This window comes from Acanthisitta chloris, unplaced genomic scaffold (genome assembly GCF_000695815.1).
Source record: "Acanthisitta chloris isolate BGI_N310 unplaced genomic scaffold, ASM69581v1 scaffold16794, whole genome shotgun sequence".
Classification (NCBI taxonomy): Eukaryota; Metazoa; Chordata; class Aves; order Passeriformes; family Acanthisittidae; genus Acanthisitta; species Acanthisitta chloris.
The window spans coordinates 24538-45247 of record NW_008671149.1 but is presented as its reverse complement, the minus strand read 5'-3'; the positions used below and the strand labels follow the sequence as shown (position 1 = coordinate 45247).

The following is a 20710-nucleotide window of genomic DNA, read 5'->3' as shown; positions in this document are numbered from 1 at the left end:
AGCCAGCATCCCTGTGGTACCCAGCTGGAGGGAGCCCTGGGCTTCTGGGAGGCTGCTGGGCACATGGGGCAGGACCTGCTGCAGTCCCTGTAAGGCACTGCATAAAGAGATCTAGATGTAGCCCAGTAACACCCTAAAATTCCTTGTAGGGTGCAGAACCTGCAGGGAGAAATTACCTGCTCAGCCCCAGCTAGGATCATGCTCCCAACCCTCCTCCAGTCCCAATTTTCCCTGTTACGGAGAGCCAGAAGGCCAAGGAGTGCTTTGCCCATCAGATCATTTCTTACTTTCCTTTTCCAAGAAAGGCAAGTGAACACATTTCTTTTTCTTCCCCACATCCTCGCTCTCTCAAGGTGAGGAGGAAAAAGTGGGAGGCTATTGCAAAGGAGAAGTAACCTCATGGTATAGAACACAATCCTCCCATTGCTGCCCACACAGTCACCCAGCAGCTGGGCAACTAAACTCTCTCCCTCTCTCTCTCTCTCTCCCCACTCCAAGCACTAACATGAAAAAAACCACATTTCTCTAGCAAAGCAATATCTCAATATCCACAAAAACTTTTCTCCATCAAATAAAGTGGATGATGGACCTGGCTGAAAGTGCAGCCTTGGGAAATAGGTATAAATCCAATTCCACTGCCTCAGGACTTGGGGCTCACCTCAGTTTCAGTTGCTCCCTAAATGCCTGGAGGGATTTTACCACCCCCTCCCTGCTGGGAGGCGGACCCAGATAGCAGCAGTCTGAGGAGAAATAAAAGACTACAAAAATATAGCAAAACCCAGGGAAGAGTCAGAGCAACCAAAGCAAGGGCAGCTGTGGGCAAGAGTGTGGGAGGTAGGGATAACCAAAGGGGCTCCAGGCTACTTCAGGGTCCTTTAAAGGTGTGCTCAGGTGATTAGAAGACAGAGAACAACTGAATTAGGAGTAGAAGAAGGAAGGAAAAAAGCACACTCGTTGTGGAGATCTCTTGGGGAATGTGAATCAGTCTGTGTCAGCCTCAAACTGCAGTGCCCTGATCCAGGGAATTTCACTACAATTACTGCTTTAAGAGACCTCTCTTCCTTGGCACACATCTGCTGGGATGGGGTTGAGCTGGGGACCCACCGGTACCATGTCCTGACTCACTTTTTAATCACTGGGGCAGCTGCAGGGCAGGACATTAGGGTCAGGATATAGGAGTCAGCTTATTTTGTTGAAGTGCCTTATTTTCTTCAACCTTTTACAACATCTACCTTGTTTTTTTCAGTAGAGGGAGGGCACAAAAAAGAAAAAGAAAGAAAAAAAAAGAATACCGCTTTTATATGAAACAGAATAGAGAATTAATCAATATTTACACTGATCTTGGATAAGATTATGGCACAGACTAGTAACCCAACAACAGCAACCCAAAAAGCAGAGTGTCAAAAAGAAGGGAAAAACCTGTTCATATGCTTTCAACACGATCCCCCAGAGATCCCAAGTGTAAACGGTTTTATCTAGGAAAAGGCATTTTGACTTGGGCTTTGGTAGTCGGGGTTGATTACAGCCCTGCTGCTCGCAGCCAGCGGGAGGACGTGGGTGGGCGCAGGGCCTGACCTCTGCAGAGCGCCCGGGTTTAGACAAGTTCAACTTTGGCGTTTGGATAAACAGCCACCACGTCATATCCCTCGGGGGGCTTAACCCTCTCCTTGGCGTGTGTCTCGCAGTACAGCTGCTCCTCAATGAAGAAATACCCTCTCTGCTTCAGGTTGAGGCCACAGTCGTCACACATGAAGCACTCGGGGTGGTAGAGCTTGTCCCGAGCTTTGACGATGGTGCCCCTGGGAGAGACAGAGAGAGCTCAAGTGAGATAGAGAAACAACAAGCGCGAGCAGCTTTTCCTGCTGCCTTAAGTAAAATGTGGAGGAAAGCAGCGTGCAGGGACATGCAAGGGTGTTATCAGGGGTTCCCATCCCAACATCTCAGCCCACCCAAGCTGCCAGCCCGCTCCAGGCAGAGCCTCACTGTATTTCTGCAGGAAGGGATGCTCTGCACCCTGCAGCACTGCTCCACAGCTCCATGCCAAGCACAGCCTTAGATATCTGTGCTCAGCCTGGACGTGAACATCGGGAGCCAGCATCCTCCAAGGGCTGGGGCTGTGCACACGCAGGCACTACAGCTTGTGGAGCAGAGACCTTTAACTCACAGCACCACAAGAACACAGTTACAGGAGTTTGCTCAGCCAACACTCAGCCAGCAAATCTGGCTTGAGCAAGACGTGAATTGCAGCAGAACATAAATTACAATAGGTCATAAATTACAACAGATCAAAGCAGAAAAAGCCTATATTCTCTGAAATCAGACCCAATATCATCTGTCAGAGAGTAACTCTTTGACAAACAAACAAAACTAACCCACAGTCCTCTTCTACTTGACCTTCAAGGTATTTCTCCTCCCATAAGGCAGTGAAGGAGTGCCAAGCACTGCAGAGCTATTCATAGTCCCTGGGCAGCTACTATGATAAGCAGGGCAAAAACCATCCCATCAATCATCCCCGTTTTGCTGCGAGATTCCCTTAAAAGGGGCAATCCAAAGTGTATTCCTCAATTCCAGGTTTATATACAGTTAGAACAAATCAGAAAGGGATTCAAGGTATTCTGCTATAAATTCTAACCCATGTGCCTGGCAGGACCCAACCCAGCTGTGTCCATGTGTCACTGTCCCCACAGAACTGGACACTTACACGATGCCATTCCCGCAGCGGGTGCACTCGGGGAGCATCTGCAGCCCAGACATGGCACCACCAAGCTTTGGCACTGGGGGCTTGATGTTTCGAGGGTTGCTCAGTTTGTCGAGTTTTTCACCTGCCAAGAAATATAAACAGACACAGACTGAAAACTCAGCATCTCAGGGCTGCATTTATTTATTTTTTCCCTCTTTTTCTTCTTTTTGTTTTGTTTTTTTTTATTAAGGAGTAAGATGAGTCTGACTGTCACAACAAAACCTGCAACTTCCTTGGAAGTTCCAGGACAGCACCAGCTCAGGACATGCACCTTGTAAAAAGGTAAAGCAGCTGTGATCTAAAGATGTGAGATGAATTTGGCTATAATACTATTTAGTGAATTAAGAAAGATAAATAGTGAAGAACTCAGAAAAGCTCCAGAAAGAAAAAGTTCCAATTATCCCCAACATTTCAGGGGCTCTTGGTAGATCCACCATCAGTCAAGGAGACAGAGGTGAAAGTCTTTTGGAGAACAAGGCAAATTAAACCAAACAATAATAGAATCACATGCATTTTTGTTCCTAGAGTACTTATTTAAGCTCAGATAATCTGAACCAAAATATTGTGATAGAAGATAAGGTCTTCTGGGGCACTGAGCCTCCTTTCATAAAGATCCAACAACGGGAAAGGAAGCAGTGAAGATTTTGTGCATATGAACAATATCACGGCAGAGTGTCCAGTGTTGTAGGCTCCATCCCTTCAGACCATCTACCACCTGCCCTTGTATCTTGGACAACACCAAGACACTTGTTGCCAACCCCTTAGACACTTCAGTAGCCACTGCATGATTTTCCATGGCTCACAACTGACTGGTCTGTTTGGTATTTGTTGGTCTGTGGTTCCTCTGTGATGCAGAAAGGACAATGTATTTTAGTCCGTCAGCTGACAGAGTTTGAAAAGCAGCAGAGAACCTCTTGAATTAACAAGCCATACTCCTGTGTTCAGACTTCCCACACTCCCTGAGCTTCCAGGGTATTCCAATCCATCTTAAAGGAACACTTCAAGCCCTGATTCTTAGGAAGTTTCAAGAAGGGCACAGAAACTTTCTGACCCAGGTGTCTCCACATACGGCACCAGTTTTGGCAACTTCAGAGTGAAATCCAGTGGAACTGCCCCCCTGGACAGTATCTCAGGAGTGCCTACTGTCCAGGACCCAGCTGGGAAGGAGGATGCACACCCAACTCATCCCCTGGGGTGCACAGACACCCTTGCAGACCCTCTCTCCAGCCACAGCTCTGATCGAGGCCAACACTGTCTGTGATTCCAGCCAAGCAAGTAAAACACAAAGGACCAATTTCCCACCAAACCTCACTTCTCCACGATACAGCACAGTGTTTGGCAATGCCAAGAGCCTCAATACATGTGCAAGTGCCTGCCCAGGAGCAAAATGGGGCTGCTCCGCCCCAGGCATCCCCTCAGTGCTCAGCCGGTTCCAACCAAGCCCCTTGTTGAGCCCTTCCACTGCCTTGCTGGGAATAAACTGAAACAACTGCTCAAGCTGTTGGCTTCCCCCAGCATGAGACACAGTGTACTTAGACTAGACATGCTCATCTGCCAACATTTAACAGTTAAGCTGTCACTGTCTCTCAGACAGAGTGCTTAGATAAGCTGCTTAAAAAGGGAAAGAAGGGAAAAGGAAAAAAAATATTTTATAGCAAAATGAACCCTGTAGAGAAGGCTGCTTCCCATCTTCCCAAATGATGGATCATTTCCTTCTATTTATCACCCCACAGTCTCACTGTGATTTGTGGTCTTCAGCAAGGCTGTGAGATGCTTTATCTCCACAACCTCAACCACTGCTGTCCCTGTTATGGCTGCAGTGCTTGTCCTTGCTGCACTGTGGGTGCCTACAGAGGCAGGCACTGTCATTCCTCCAGCCTCTACCTCAGCACAAAGCATTCCTCCCTAGGGGTGTCAGATGGGGCTGTGATGCTTCCAGTAGAAACACATTCCCTATAAAACAGGTTGTTGTCCGAGGCACTTAGCTCCTCAGGAAAGGAGAGCTTGACTTTAAAAGGACAAGGCAGAGCAGGCTCAGGTCAAAATGTATAATTTTAGGCTTAAGGAAAAAGAAGCAGGGTGGCAGCTGTAAAACAACCCAGTGGGAACACTCTTGGGGATTGAAAACGTGCTGGAACATCACAGAGCTTTATGCCAGCACAGATGCTTTTCACTTAATTTCTCATCCCTTTTGAAATAAACAGCGCCAGAATGACCAAGGCATGAGAGAGGCTGTGCCTGCAGGGAGTCACACATCCCCTCCACACGACTGAGAGGGAGAGGGAGGGTTAGCAGAGCCCCAGGAGGTGATGGTGACTGCTCCAGCCTGTCCCATGCTGTCTGGTACCCAACAGCAGCTTCTCAGGCTCCAACCAAACACACAGTGAGGCACTTGGCTGATGCCAAGAAAGTGCTGGGATGAGCAGTCCCAGGATGTGGGAACTGTCCTGGCACCTCTTTGTTCCCCCTTCCCCCGGCCTACAGTCTTTTCTTTCTCTCTTCCTCCCAGTGCTGGGTTTCTGCCAGCCCAGGGCTGTGGGATGCAGAAACAAACCAGTAAAGCTTCAATTTTGTTCTCTTCCCCTGGCACACAGAAGGGAGGAAGGCAGCAGCGTTACTAATTGGGATTAACACAGTTGCTTCCCGTTTGTTTCTTCCTAACGAGGAGACTTGGGGGAACAGCAGACTTGTCCCTGCTTTTTGTGAAAGACTTGAAGGTCCACCTGGAACCTACATTTAATGCCAGCCCTGGGGCTGTAGTGTTTACACCTAGTGTTTCCAAGACAACCCTATCTCATGCTTTGCAGCTATGTCTCAGTCCCACTGAGAAAACCAAAACTGGTGGAAACTCACATTGCTCAGAAGTTACCTGTGATCAAGCCTCCTGTGAAGCAGGAACCAACATCCTTCTAGTCAAAGAATAGGCTTCTCCACCACTTTATATGCACAGAAGCCAAAGTGCAGCAGCACAACTCACTACCTCTCACGGCTTCATAATGGGATTTGCAGCAGTTGGTATTTTCCCATAAGATCTAAGTTCCTGGATTCACATGATCGGAGTATGAAGCTCTTGGAAGGACGCAGAAGAAGAGTCTTGCCCTAATGATTGCAAAGCAAAGCCTGAAAGTTTGAACATAAAAGTCCCAATGGACTTAAGGTTGAAAGGGAAATAAAAAGAAGCTGAAATGTATAGTTTGGGGATCTTATTATTTAATGTGTTAATGACACAGGCAGGAAGCTGTGACACACCTGAGAAATGAGCCAAGAGCTCCTGATCTCTATCCCTGCCTTGCTGAGGACCATCTGACATCCTTATGCAAATACCATTTACTTAACCAGACCAGGTTCTCTGACAGTGATCTTACACAACTGCTTAAGGGCATCACATTTCATAAACTGTCTCGGAAAAACAGCTGCCACACTGGTTGCAAATCCAGCTTTCACACGGAGCTCAAGTCAGCCACAAAATTTGGTAAGCCTGAGTATGTGCAACCCTGATTTGAAACCCGCCATCCTGGTGGTCCTCCTCACTGGGCACTTGGGTGCCAACCTCCTTACCATTCTCGCCAGCCTCCAACATGCCCTGTAAGTATCGGAAGGATCCAGACTGCTTTGGCTCTGAAATAGGCTTTTCATAATCCTGAAGCATCTTGTAGACATCTGACTCCACATCAATCCCATTTCTGTTCCGTGGGAGAGACTTCATGGGGTCAATGCTGGTTTAAAGCAAAGAAAGAAAGGCTCAAGTCAAATCAAAACAGCTACTGTCAGCTCGTCAGGGAGGTACTGAGATCTCCACATTCCCACAGATTCAATTAAGCACCTCTGTTCCCATGTGTTTCCCTGCCTGGAGGTATGTCTGGCCCAGGAACAGCCGCTGAACCAGGGAGGTTAAACTCATTCCCTGTTGGGCTCCAATTGAGCAACACAATGAGGCCTGGCCCAGTTACCAGATGCCTTCAGGAAAGAGGGCAGCTGCTTGCAAACACTGAAAATTGCTCTGCCACCCAAGGAATTTATTGAAAAAAATGGGTAAAACATGCATTTCATTAACTATGTAGGGCAGGGGCTGTACCCACCCCTTGTTAGGGCACCTGGAGAGCGTGTGCCAGGCACAGCAGCAAACCCCCTCCCCACCCCCAAGTGCCTCTTGTGAAGTTGGTGTTTCTGTAGGTAACTGCATCACAAGATCCATTTGCCAGACACAGCCCACAGCTTAACTGAGAAAATTGCCCCAACAGTAGTGGGGGGACACAGGGGCTGCCCCATAACCCCCTCCAACCTTCAGCATCTTGACCCAAAGCTGCTTCTGGTCTGTACTTGGCATAGTTGGGATACATGGACAACAAATAGCAATTTAAACCATTATTCCAGCTCATTCAATACATCAAAACATGAAAAGCATAGTTTGGAATAAAAAACATTTCATGTATATTCTTAAATGTCCTGCTGAGAAATGCTGAATCCAAGTGCTGTTGTGCTCCAGAGGCCCCAGTGCACAGCACAGCGCCGGGGGAAGGGGCTCCTTTTCCTTTTTGAAGAGAAGGTCATCAAGGTCATTATAAAGCCAATAAAAATAGCAAGTGCCCTGAATTCCATCAACTTCACATATTTTAGACATCATCTGGCTCATTTTCTCCACCAGTATTATATTCATGTCCACTTAAACAAATAAACAAAAGAAATAACATTCACTTTCAAACAAAGAGGAAAAAAAACCAAACAAAAGTAACTTTTAAAGAAAGGCCAAAGCTCCATTTTCTGGTAGCGACTCCCCAGCAGTCCTAGTCCCTGTGGGAAGTGAAGGTCAGGCCTGGGGCTGGGTCATGTTGGGGCTGTGTTGTGGACCCATCCCTGTGAGTCCTGGCCAGTCCAAACCTTCCAGATGTTCCCTGAGCGCCTGCCTGCCCTGCTACAGCCCTCACTTACATCTATTCACACATTCTCAGTGAAAAGGGGCAGGTTTGGGCCAGCACAGCCTCATCAAGCACCAAATCAGAGAGAATATACTCCTGCCCCAATTCTACTCAAAGACCCAAGTCAATCTCCTCTCCTGGCTTTTGGCTTACACACAGATAACACCGGATTTTGTTCTCTGTACTTTTTGTGCAGTTCTCTGCTTTCCAACTTCATTAACTTTCCCAGAGCAGCACAGGGAGTAATCTGGCTTGCAGCATCACTAAATAAAAATTTGTGCAGGCATGGAGTTCCCAAGCTGAAAAGAAACTGTCTTTGCTCTTGGTATGTGATACAGACATAACTTTCTAGCAGGATATTTTGCCGGTCTGGAGGAACATAAATCAGCATCCACATAAACCATGCAAAAGCATCCCAGCCCACAACCTGGCCTGTCTCAGTGTCTGAGTTATCCACCCAAACCATTCTTGGCTACACAAGAGCTGTTTCTTTCCTAGGAGCATTATTTATTCCCCAGCCTCCAGGACAGCTGCACTGAGCAGATCTTACACTTATAAACATCCCAGTTACCAAGGTTCATTTTTTCAGTGGATATCTCCAGGTCCCAGGCCAAGCGTTTTCTCCTGGGTCTGCAGTGGGGTGATCCCCACTCCTTGGAGGGCAGCACCCTCCATCCTGCCTTGGATATATACTTCAAAAAGCTAATATATTAATGCCTGTGGCACGCACAGAATTGTGGAATCATTTCGTTTAGAGGTCTTTCCAACTGAAATGATTCTAAGCTTCTGTTATCTCTGGAGCTCTGGGAGCAGCACAGCCTCTGTGCAGTCCCCTGAACCTGAGTTTGCAGGAACAGCAGTGGATGCAGAGTGTGAGCCCTGCTCGGTCCTACCTGTGGGCAGGACTGATGTGGAGCCCACTCAGCTGGCTTGGCAGTGCTGACTCGGAGCTGCTGTTCGCGTAGAGCCGAGTCGGCTGGTGATGCTGCACATTCAGCATCTGCTTGCTGTCCATGGGGCTGCCCCCAGCCCCGTGGGGCAGTGACCTCCTGCTCTGGGCTGGGCCATTGTCCTGGAAGAGAAAAAAAGCAGAAAAACCTGAGATTTACAGTGTGATGTACATGGAGAGGCTGTGCTGGGACCTGCAGTTTGCAGTAATAACATTTTACACGTGTTGTGGAAAACAGAGATGTGCAGCAGGAAAAGAAAAACTCAGGCTTGACCTGCAGTTAAATCGTGCTGAATCTACACAGTTTGCCTTGGTCCCTGACCAAACAAACTTGTTGTTTCTCCACAGCTGAGCCATTGCCAAATATTCTGCATTTATTCTCCTGTAAAGGCATATATGTTATTTCCTCGAAAGGCTGTGAGTCTGCTTCTCGTTCTGTGTTCTAACACTCTGAGGGCACTTACTGTGCTCCCAGCTTCAGGGTCATCACTCCCACTTCCATCAGCAAAGCAGGATAAGCTCAAGCTTGGCAGTTCCATGTGCAGGTTGGGCAACACCTCAAGCCAAGGTACCAGTTCTGGGATTTTTCACTTGCAGTTACCCCACAAAGATCCATGTTCATTTTGGGAGGTTTTCTCCTCAAATAAGATCAGTCATCTACAGTATGAGGAACACACTGGTCAAGGGTTTAGCTTAGTATTAATATTTCCATTTGCTTTTTAAGTCCCAGTGCAAACAACGGAAATCTTTTTGTCATACGACCTCAAGTCAGGAGCTCAGATGCCATTAAACCACAAATTTTCCATATTATTTTACCAATATAAAACATTACCTATGTGTTACTCCACATATATGGAATTCCACATATATGGGTGTGTGAGGGGCTGTTAGTTAGCCCCATGCACATCTATAAACCCAGCAGCACCTGCTGTTAATGTCACCACGAGGCACCCAAGCCAGGCTTTACCTGCAAAAACTCAGTCTGGGGAGAGAAGCTAATTCCAGCAATCAGGAAAAGCAGCAGAAAGCTGGATACAGCCTACGGATGGACGTTGGCTGCTATTTTCAGCTATGTGAGTCAGAAACATGTCTGTACCAATGGAATACATAGGTGCTGGAATCTGTTTAAGCTGGTTTAATCTGTTCCAGAGCAGGTCCCCAGCTGAGCTGCCTCACACCAGCTCTTCAGTAGACTGAAGCAGATGAAAAACCAAGCAGGAAAAGAAAAACACCATCCTGTGAACAAATAACAAGGTACATATTGTGGGGCTCTGATACAAAGCTTACTTTTGAACTAAAATAATCCAATAAATACTAATTGGAAACGAATATCTATCACTGGTGCATAGGAGAACACACTGGCGCTCCAAAGCCTTGTAAAAATGTACAGCTAAGAGAAATAAAAACCAGATCTTGCTAGAAAAAAAATATCTTAAAATCCAATTCTTCAGTTCTTCCTAAGGCAAAACGCTCATTGATAAAAACAGGCTTAATTAAGAACTGCAAGATGGTGGCTTGGACAGGTTTTTTTTTGCCATCAGCTGGAAAACTGATGCATTTCCACAGCCCCAGAAGCCACTCAGAGCCCTCTTGGCATGGCTCCTTCCACACCATGCATGCACACACACATGGGGAAAACTGCTTCCAACATAATAACTTCAAATTGTCTATTAAAAAAGGAATTTTGCTGCCAGGAACAATATAATTTTAACTGTTCCCCTATTTATATTCTTTAAAAAAAAACATATACAAGCAGGCTATGGGCTTCCAATTCCCAGATTTACATTATTATTTCAAGGGAAATAAAGAAAACACTCTCAACCATGACACAGAGAGGAAAAGAAGGATCATAAACATTTGGGGGAAAAAGGCAATGGCCCATGTGGCTGGCAGGATTGAGAGCTATGGAGAGATGCTTTTAGAAAGCCATTAGCCTTAATTATCTGTGCCCCAGGGCTCGGCTGCAGGAAGGGCAGGGCCCTCTCCTCTCCTCTCACCACCTGTGCTCCCCCACACTGTGGCCATCCAGACCCTTTGCTGAGGAGCACGGCGCTGGCAGCTGTTTCTGAAATGGAAACTTCCTCCATCAAAGGGCCTACAGACCATCATCTCCATGGACTTGCTTTAATCCAAGGTAGTTTGTAAAGCGTCAGCCCTTCATCCCTGTTAAACTCAGCAATTTGTACATCAAGACCAAATGTTGCTATAAAGCTAAAACTTGGCTTGGGCACTTTCCAAAAGGCATGGAAGCCTGGTGATGGAAGCAAGGGGGATCAGAGCCCCTATTGCACTGCTGAGCTGCTCAGCCTCTCCAGTTGCTACCAGTTCCCTGTCCCTGTGGGAGGAGGAGGTTCATGGTTGTGGCAGCTCATCTTTACTCTGCTCAGCCACATTATAAAGCCACAGGCAACTAAGCAGCATCCATAGGGATCAACAGGTTCCTCCTGATGGGTACTGGAGCACCGTAATAGCTACCAGATCAAGACCATGGACATGAAGCTCCTCAGTTGAAGTCCCTCAGCTTTTCCACCAAACCCTTTGCAGGCTTTGGAGAGCTGAGCTTCATACTGGGGCAACTAATGGCATTGTGGGAGGCACTGACCCTCTGAGCGCACTCTGGTTTCTGCCTTCCTTTTTGCTCCCCATTTCTCTGCCACACAACTTTCCTGTTGCAGAAAAAGCTGTTCCCAGGCCAGAGATCAGTCTCCTCTTCCTCAAAGGCTGTGAGACCTCTGTAAGGCTTCTCCTTGTGCACGACACTCTCACACTCATCCTCAGGAACCCAGAACCAGCTAGATTTCTTTCCAGTTCTCAAGTTCAAGATCAGTTAAAGTGTCCTTCTTTGGGATCTAATTTGCTTTTCTCTGCTAGCTTTTCTTCCTGCTTTTTATGGCCTTTCTTAAATTAAGACAGTTTGCAAACCCTTCCTAAGAGCCAGCCTATAGAGTTTCACCAAGGAGAACTCTTTTAGCCTACAAACCAGAAACTCCCAATCTGTTTTCTCACACTTGTCTTTTCTCTTTTTTTTTTTTTGACATTTTGCAAAATGTCCTATTTGTTCTTCCAGCATTTTTCAACTGCAAGTCTTTAGCTCTAGACACCACAGGTTTTAGACAGAGCTTCTGGGGAACAAAAGACTTCATGTTCTGATCCAAAGCATTTAAAGTTCATTCACTTGTATGTTATAAATTAGACTCTTAAAAGACCAGAAGTGCAAACAAAATAATTAATCTCCTTTTTTCAGACCACCAGACAGAAAGGGAAACTGAGGATTGCTAATTTGAGAGGCCAACATTGCCTCCTACAACCTCCATGCAAGCCCTTACAACCATGGCATAATCTGGAACACCTTTGAGCAATGATAGCTTCAGCCTGTCTAAGAAACCTTCCTTGGGAGCAGATCCACCAGCTGCAGAACTAAACACACCTCCAAAATCATACCTCTGAGCCCCAAACCCACCCTCCATCTGCCCATCTGTGCAGCAGTGGGGGGAGATCTGCCCACACAGGACCAACAGCAGCTCTGTCCCTGCAGTGTGGGTGCCCAGCTCCACAGGGATGGCCTGCACCATGTTTATTTCCCTAATCCCGGGGTTGCCAGTCCTGTTCTCTGTTATAAACACACACCACATCAGACCCAAACAGAGCTGAAGGCCATTAATGCTTGGCTCAGCCCAAAGCAGCTTTCTGTTTGATGTTCTTCAGATCCACCCTCTTCACAAAACCAGACCATGATCAGTCGGTGTCAGCTAGACTTTTGCTGCCAAAATGCTGAATTAGAGATACAAGAATTGCTATTTGTGCACCAGGAAGTCAAAGCATGTCTCAGCCATAGAATCACCTAGAAGAGTTGCCTCTTGTGACTATGCTTGGTTACAAGTGTCCATTATCCAGCAACGACAGGATTAGCCCAAGTGCTCCAGCTCCTCACCAGCATTTGGCTTCTCTCTCCCTCACTCCAAGCCTGGGTAATTGAGCTCCAACTGATTCTGACTTCTGGCAGAGGGCTTTTTGTGGATGAAATATTTCTGCCTTCATTACTGCAACTCCTCTTTCATGCAAATGTGGCAAGCAATTAAGCCTGAAGACATATCCCAGCACATCCCGATACCCTCATGATGAAACTCAGCCTCTGCAATTGCAATGCAGCAGCCTCCTCATCTCCTTCCCCCCAGCTTTGCAACAGCAAAGACACTGCTTTGTCTCTGACAAACCAGTTCAAAAGTCCCAGAAATGGAAAACATGTTACTACCCCACAGAGGAGGTGCATGGGACGAACAGCACAGATTTCATTTCAATGCAAATAACAGATTTACACCGTGGCTCATGGCCACAGGAGCAGGATCTACTCTTCAACAAAAGCCACAAAAATAGTCCCACGGGGAGCCCTTTGTCAAAGGCTGCCCCTGCCAAAGCTGGAGGAGAAAGGATAAATTTTAAAAGCTACACCCATTTTTACACATTTCCCTATAAGTACAGTTCAGATGTCCTGTGTATATGCTGTTTTTACAGACTAAGCAGGCTTCGATCTAACTTTTAAAGGCTTCAGTAAGTATGATCCCATTATTTAGCTCAGCTCAGAAGATTAAAAGATAAGAAAAAAAAGGTCGGGTGTAGTTTGCTGAGGCTGGATAAACAGAGTGTGTTGGTTATTTTATGAGACAGATTTCAAATATTCTGCCAAGTTCCCCTTTCAGCGTATACCACAGTTTGGAGTAGAACTTTATCCATCACGTCCTTCTTGCTACACTCCTTTCACAGTCACCAGCTGAACACCAAATTAAATTTTCAGATCTCTCCAAGAGACCAAACCTTTAAAATCAGATGGTATTTTTGCAAAGAGGCTGCAGACAATGTTCACGTGAAACACAGCTCAGGCTGGAGCCTGGCAGAGCCCCAGCCTACCTGTGTCCCCAGGACAGGCTGTACTGCACAACAAGGGCGTGTAGAGACAGGGCAAGGGGAATGGCTTCACACTCAGAGAGCATGGTTAGAGTGGATATTAGGAAGAAATTCTTCCCTGTGAGGGTGCTGAGACACTGGCACAGGTTGTCCAGGGAAGCTGTGGCTGCTCCATCCCTGGAAATGTTCAAGGCCAGGTTGGACAGGGCTTGGAGCAACCTGGGCTAGTGGAAGCTGCCCCTGGCCATGGCAGGGGAATTGGAACTGAATGGGTTTTAATGTCCGTTCCAATCCAAACCACTGTGTGATTCTGTGATAGTGTATAACACAAGGCCAGCACACATCTAACACAGGGACAATCTCTCACAATTAGCAGTGACATTTCTCCACCTCAGAGCAGCCATGCTGATGGCCACCAGCAAGGCTCTGATGGCTGCTGGCTCCCAAGGCTCCAGGGAACAGCTTCACCCCTCTGGAAGAAGCTGCAGACCTCATGCAAATTAAAGAGCTCAAGAGAGACTTGAGCTGCAATGCCATGACTTGATCCCTTAAGCTACCTGGCTCCCCAGCAGTCTCTTAAAAATCCACAGCAATGGAAAAAAAAGTTACCCAAGACCATCAAGCATGATAAAAATGTATTTCCATTTATCTTGCCTGCTGCGGTGCAGAGAGCATGTCTCCAACGCCAAGGGTGTGAGGGGTGTTTACTCAGCAGAGAGAGGAGAGTTTTGTACAAATGTCTTGGTACAAGAGCCTCGAAATTTCCTCCTCTCTCTGGCAGCAGCATCAGGCTCCTGCCAGGTTACTACTCACCAGGGATAAGCTCAACAACAGCCTAAACCCTAGAGAGGACTTTCCCTCTACATCCCTGTATTCAAGGTCATCTTCCAAGCCCAGGACCAGGAAGGCATTGCTCAGTGCAGGTGTCAGGCTGATGCTCCTGCCAGGGCTCAGCCTTAAGCTACCCCCACTGTGTACAGACTGCTGTAGGATGAGCCTCCCCACAGACAGAAAATAATATCCACCACAGATGGAAAACATCCCAAACCATCAGAACAAGCATCCACCCACCCTCCTGCCTGCTCCCCTCCTCCCAGGGAAGATGCTGCTCATCCCATTTCAGTTTATGCTTCCATTGAATCACTTTTCTCACCATCTGGTGTTTGGCTTAAAGGACAAACCTGGTGAGCTTAACACTAACAGACAACGTCCCGATTTCAGCCTTTCCAGCTTACTGTCTCTCTCCTCTCTCCCAGTTGGGGAATTGTTGCATTTTCAGGTGTTATCACATTTTCTTTCCGTAACCACTACCAGTAGCTAATTGAAACTAAAAGTATTACTGGCAACAAACTAAGCTTCAGACTACACAAATGTTACAGGTTTAAAATCAAAAGGTGCCTAATTTAATGCATGGCTTATCTGAACATCCTCCTCTGTAAAAGCCAGGGTAAGGTACATAAACACAGCAAAAGCAATAGGACGGAAGAATTCTTTTTTCATTTTGGAATGCCCCAAACTTCTGCTTTTACTTATAAATATAAAAAGATAAATTCAGTTAGATTCAATTACATGTCCTAAGCTTTCCCAGCCCTCTGTGGCAGGAGTTGCTCCAGGAGATGGAGGCTGCAGCTTCAGCCTGACAATCCCAAGGGACCACAGTGAGCATCCCTCCAGCACCCAACATCCTCCCCTGCACCACTGGGGATGGCTCTCTCCACATGCTCTCACCCTAGCATGTCACACAAGTGATGTCCAAGAGCAAGTAATACCTCTTAAGCGAGAAACAAGGCAAAACAAAATGGGATAAGGTGTTTTTCTGACAGATAAGAACAGAAAAACTGAGCTACACCTGTGCTTCCACACAAACACTCAGCACTTGTGAGTGCACAAACAGCAGGTTCCTTACCTGTGTTAAGAGTCATCACTGAAACTGATGTTATCAAGTAAAATGACACAGTATATGCCCATGTTAGCACTTTTTCCACTAGCATTTTGTTTGATCTTAAACCAAACCCCAATTGTTACCATTTCAGTATTGTTCCTATGCATCTTTGATGAGAACAAACTATTCAAGTTACTAGAACAGAAGAAAACACCATCTTTAAGTTTCCATACCTGTTTTTTCCCCTTTATCCTAAGATTGTTTTTGCCACTCTCATGTATCAGCTTATGGAAACTCACTTAAAGATACTGATTTATGTAAGAGATACATAGAGGATTTCACCTAACAGGCTACAGCTACGACAGTTCAAGGTATTAAGAGTGATACTGACAAAATTCCTTTGCTTTCAAATGATGCAATATTATATCACAGGAAAAAGTAAACACAAGAGCACAGCAACATGTGTGTAACCTCTTGAGCCAGTAAATTAGATCAGTGTTTTTTGGTGGTATATAAACCCCTAGTGTGAAACTGCCTGAGCACCAGGTGTTTTTTGGTGGTATATAAACCCCTAATATTTGGGTGTGAAACTGCCTGAGCACCAACAGCTCAAGGCTGATGCACTCACAGCAGACATCAGGATTCAGCATGTTTCTGCTATTAAGTCAGTCCTCAAACGAGCTGGGAGTTCCCATGGTCGGGAGCCCAGGCCCATGCCAGGGCATGAGCTCATCCTTTGTTTTCCCCAAAGCACGAGGCAGACGTTTTCCCTCCTTGCACCAGGAGAGCCACAGTTGGTGCCCAGCTGGTTGGGACCAGGGGTCCCAGCAAGATCTCTCCCAGGAGCAGCCATGGCCCATCCTGCCCTGTGACCAGGGGAGGAAGGAAGGTCAGTTGCTTTGAGAAAGGAAATTCCACCTCTCCAGCAAGGAGGTTTTAACCCCCAGTTCACAGAAATCAGCACTGCCTATGCCATGCTTTTGCAAAGAAGTACATGGAAGTCTCCTGCACAGCAGCAACCCATGGAGAACTTTAGAGTTAATTCAACTTACAGTAACTCCATTACTCACAGTTAATCAAATGAGAAGCTATTCACCCTTAGTAAAAAAAAAATAAATAAATCAATGATCCTCTGCTGAGACCAAAAATAAGTATGACATTTTTCAAGCTGTAAGAGTCAGTGCCAAGGAACAAGCTGGCACCAAACTGCCCTCCCTGCTCCACTGCAGGACACCACTGTCCCTGTATGCCCACAACTGGGACACCAGAGGCTCTGGCTCACCTGAAGCCCACATGTGATTTTTTTGCTTAAATTAATTTTTTAATTAGGAGCAGGTACGATCATCACTGCGATAGACTGAGAGTATTTGTGAGGCCAGCACAGGTGTGAAAAGCTCACAGGAATAATGTTGCAGAGCCCAGGCTGGCTAGAACCTGCATGCAGCAGGAGGCAGCAGGTCCTCAGTCCTGCAACCACACACACCTGAGCCCATCCAACCACAGCAAACAAAGCAAACACAGGTGTGTTCACATTTCCGTTGGCCTGGCTCACACACAGCACTGGGTTTCCAGCACTGTCTGGATCAGGCTGCTCAAACAGCTGCATTAGATCCAAGTTTGTCCCAGTTACTCCTCTTCACCCCATCCTGGCTGGTATTTTCACAAGGCAAGCTGCATGCACTTGATCTTAGTCAGCACAAACCACCATGAATCTCTGTGGGCAGAGACTTTGGTGTCAAGCACAGACTAACACATTATAGGAATAAAACTATATCAGTGATGAGCAGAAACAGCCTTCTCATCCTGTGCAGCTCCTCTGATACCATGGAGAGACTGGCTCTTCTTTTCGGACCGAGTTCACCCTGCAGTTGGACGATCAGGCTAGGAAAGCTGCTGCTCAGGACACAGCACAAGAGAGGACCAAGAGCACCAACTCAGTGTCCTCTTTCCTCCCCTGACAATGACATAGGGACCACTCTTCCAGCTGGGTGGCACTGGAATGCCATTCCTGTGTCTTTGGGAAGTGCCACTCCCTGTCTGCACCACCGGAGGAAACCCAGCCTGTCATCCCACATAGTTTATTTCAGCCAAGTGTCCAGGTTTGGGAGGACTTGCATCCTCTTCCAGCTTCAGCTACATGCTGCCAGTTTAATTTCTGCTGCAATTATTCTCCCACCCAGACACTTGATCTACTGTCAATTAGCACTGACAGGGTCCCCATGGCCCAAAGCCCACGTTCCCAGCTCCCGTGTGCCAGAAAGCTGCCAATTCTGGCAGTTTGGGAATGGTCAAGAAAACAAACATCCTCTCCTTTTATTAGCACCACATGGCAGTATTTTGACTAGTGAGAGCTCATAGTACAGGAAGCCAAAAACAGTGGGAACTCCAGACACTGATGGATGGGCACTCCCACTCCCTCCATCTGCTGGGGAGGGATGGCTGGGGCCAGTGCCTACAACACCACCACCACACAAGGCAAAACTGGGGATCCCAACACATCAGCGGTGATGTCATGTCAGCATCATGGGAATCCTGACTGCTGGCTGGAGAGCTCCACGCTACCCCCAGTGTCCCTGTGGGTCCCACCAGCACCCACCTCCAGGTCCAACAGACACGCATCCCTTGGCTTCTGAGGTACAAGTCAACTGCCTCCTCTATAGATCCCTGCTGTTAAGGACAGGCATGTCTAGTGAAACCAACTGATAACTAAAGTCTGCTTTTTAAAAAAATATTATTTCCCAAAGGTGACTCACTCATCCTGTTCAGTGCTGTTCCTGCTAATTGTTAACAAGCAGCTCTCCACTTCCAGCTTTTTCAGTTGTGAGAGCAGCTATTCCCCACAGTCATGGCATTAATCAAAGTTTTAATAAGGAGGATTGATTACATTCTTGGGCTCTGAGTAGGGGTTTTCCACAAAGCTCAGCTGACAAACCAAGACAGATTTAGAAAGAGGGGAGAGGACAGCTCACCAGCTGCTCCATACCTTCCAAGTTATCTTGCACAGAAGATCCCTGCAAGTCTCTCTGCCTTCAAGAAAAAGATTACACCTAAATAAACGAAATTGTAATAACAGAAATACAGCTTTCCTACAAGTCATCCAGACTGAGGCATTCTGCTTATGCTCAATGTTTTGAGGCCTCCAGCAAGAATTACTGTAGTCACAAGTCAAAAGACTTGCAAGGCATCTTTGCCCAGTAAGATGAAGAGTTGATAAAGCCTGGAGGAAGAAAGGACATGTGCTCCACATTACTGCAAAGGCCACTTGGGGTAAAAATCTCAAACCCCTTTTCAAGGACAACCCCAAACTTCTTTTTGTGATTTGAGTACAGAATTCCAGCAGAATTATTTTTCCCTGTGTTTCAAAGCAGATTGCTTTTTTCCAGATGCAAGGAAGTGAGCCTAAAGGTTGCACATTTTGAGCCAAGTTATTACTTTACAAAGAGATTTTTCTTTCTCACAATCTAGTAAGTGCCTTTGCTAGAGAGGCTGAATGAACAGAGTATGGGATAGCCCTGGTTCACCTGGCATTGCTCCACAGGGACTCTAGCCATGGCTGGGATTTCTGCTTCCAGGGGATGGGATGCTTGTGGCAAGAGTTGACTCTCTTGGGTGCTGATGGTCACCCTCAGCATCATGCAGGTCAGAGAACATAAGTGATAATGCCAGGGTTAGGACAGCTGCTGGTACATGTCCCAGTCCATCAGCATGGACTCTGCTGGAGGCACAGCTGGTTTGGGGAGGGAGAAGAGTCAACTAGTGCATCTCAGGTGCAGCCACAGCAATGTGTGTAACTCCTTTCACCTCTTGTCTGGGAAATCCACAAAGCCATTAAGCAAGACAACACAGGGATACAGGCACTGAAAAACAAAGCAAGAGCAGGAATCTGCTACCTGTATCTGCGTATCATTGTTCACACACCTCTTGGTGCCTTACCACAAACACATCTGCCTTACCCACCTACTGCCCACATTTACACATTTTCAGTATAGGTCTGGATTCAGGGTAATCCATCCCTACCCCTTCATTATATTCTATACAACTGTCTAATTTTTAACAAGATCCATATGTAACATATATTAATAGTCAGATTCAAATCCAATCTGCATTAAACCTCAGAAATGTTGTATCTGGCAGTGGAACTGCTGCACATTTGTTCCTCATTTAATATTATTCATAGGGTTTGGGCACATTAAAGTCTATTAAGAAAAAATATCTGTCAGAAAAAGATGGCTGTAATTGATGAATGAAGCAAACATAGCCAGAACCCAAAGCCCAAGCTCACAGATCACCCTGTGCTGTCAGTCAGTGCAGGAAAGACTAACAGACCCACGTGTTGCTTGTGTGCAGTACTGGGGCAGGTTTGCCAGTGCTGCCGTTGTGCTGTGCCTCTGCCTGCTGTCCACAGGTAGGAATGCAGAATATTTGCAAATTCCAATGGATGGAATGGCCTCAGATTCAGGTCTGCTTCTCATGAAGTTTGGATGATCTCCCTTCCCACTCCTCTCTGAAGGGTACACCACTCCCTGTAGCATCATCCCCCTCTCTTCCACCCTGGTAGCTCTTGTATTCCTTCCAGACTGAGCCAAGGGAGGGCTGCAGGGGAACTCTTGTCAGGACACTCTAAAAACCTGTCTGGAATGGAGCAGCCAAGCTAAACAAGCAGAACGTACATGCAGGCACTTTGCAAGGGCTGGATAAAAATCATTGGAACAACACATAACATGAACCACCTCTGCAGTGAAGGAAACCATCTGAACAATATTTGAACACTGAGCATCAGTCCAAGAGCACTCCTGTGTCACTGGGGCAAGCGCAGGGGGTTTTGTCAGCCCAAACTGACGCAATTCTGTGTTCTGAAGGCTGCAGGCAGCCCCGGGGCCTCTGCTCCTGCCCTAGGAGGAGCTGGCCAACCTACAGCAGTGAAATGCCTCAGCAGGCCCCAGCCCTGCCATCCATGACCTCAGGTGCCCTGGAAAGCTGGCAGTATGTGCATCAGCTCAGCACACATCCGACGGGGAGAAAAACAGCAGGAGCTGCCCTCTGCCCATCCCCTCCACCTGGTCTTCCTCCTCGTACTCCAGACACCTCTACAGCATGGACCATCACATCCAAAACCTGACCATCTGGTACCTCAGAGGCAGAGAGGGAGGAGAGAGACTCCATTCCTCTTCCCTTTGAGGAGCCAAAGGAGAACAGGAGTAATTTTTGACCTTCCTAACAAGCCATTAGTCAAGAGATGGGTAGGAAAGATGAAGACCTGCTCAGCTCCTTCAACCACCCAGAAACAGGCTGCTGTGGGAGATGGTACTGCCCTTGCCCCA

The 20710-nt window shown here is 46.9% G+C and overlaps 1 protein-coding gene across 1 annotated transcript in view; it reads right to left on the bottom strand.

The window, feature by feature from the left end:
• Positions 1-1594: 1594 nt before the first annotated feature.
• PDLIM4 (PDZ and LIM domain 4) overlaps positions 1595-20710 on the bottom strand; it is a 29122-nt gene continuing 10006 nt past the window's right edge. The window contains exons 3-6 of the mRNA XM_009073993.1: positions 8550-8728; positions 6299-6456; positions 2702-2822; positions 1595-1799 (exon numbers count right to left, since the gene is read on the bottom strand). Coding sequence (XP_009072241.1) covers positions 1595-1799; positions 2702-2822; positions 6299-6456; positions 8550-8728 — 663 coding nt within the window. The remainder of the gene's footprint in view (positions 1800-2701; positions 2823-6298; positions 6457-8549; positions 8729-20710) is intronic.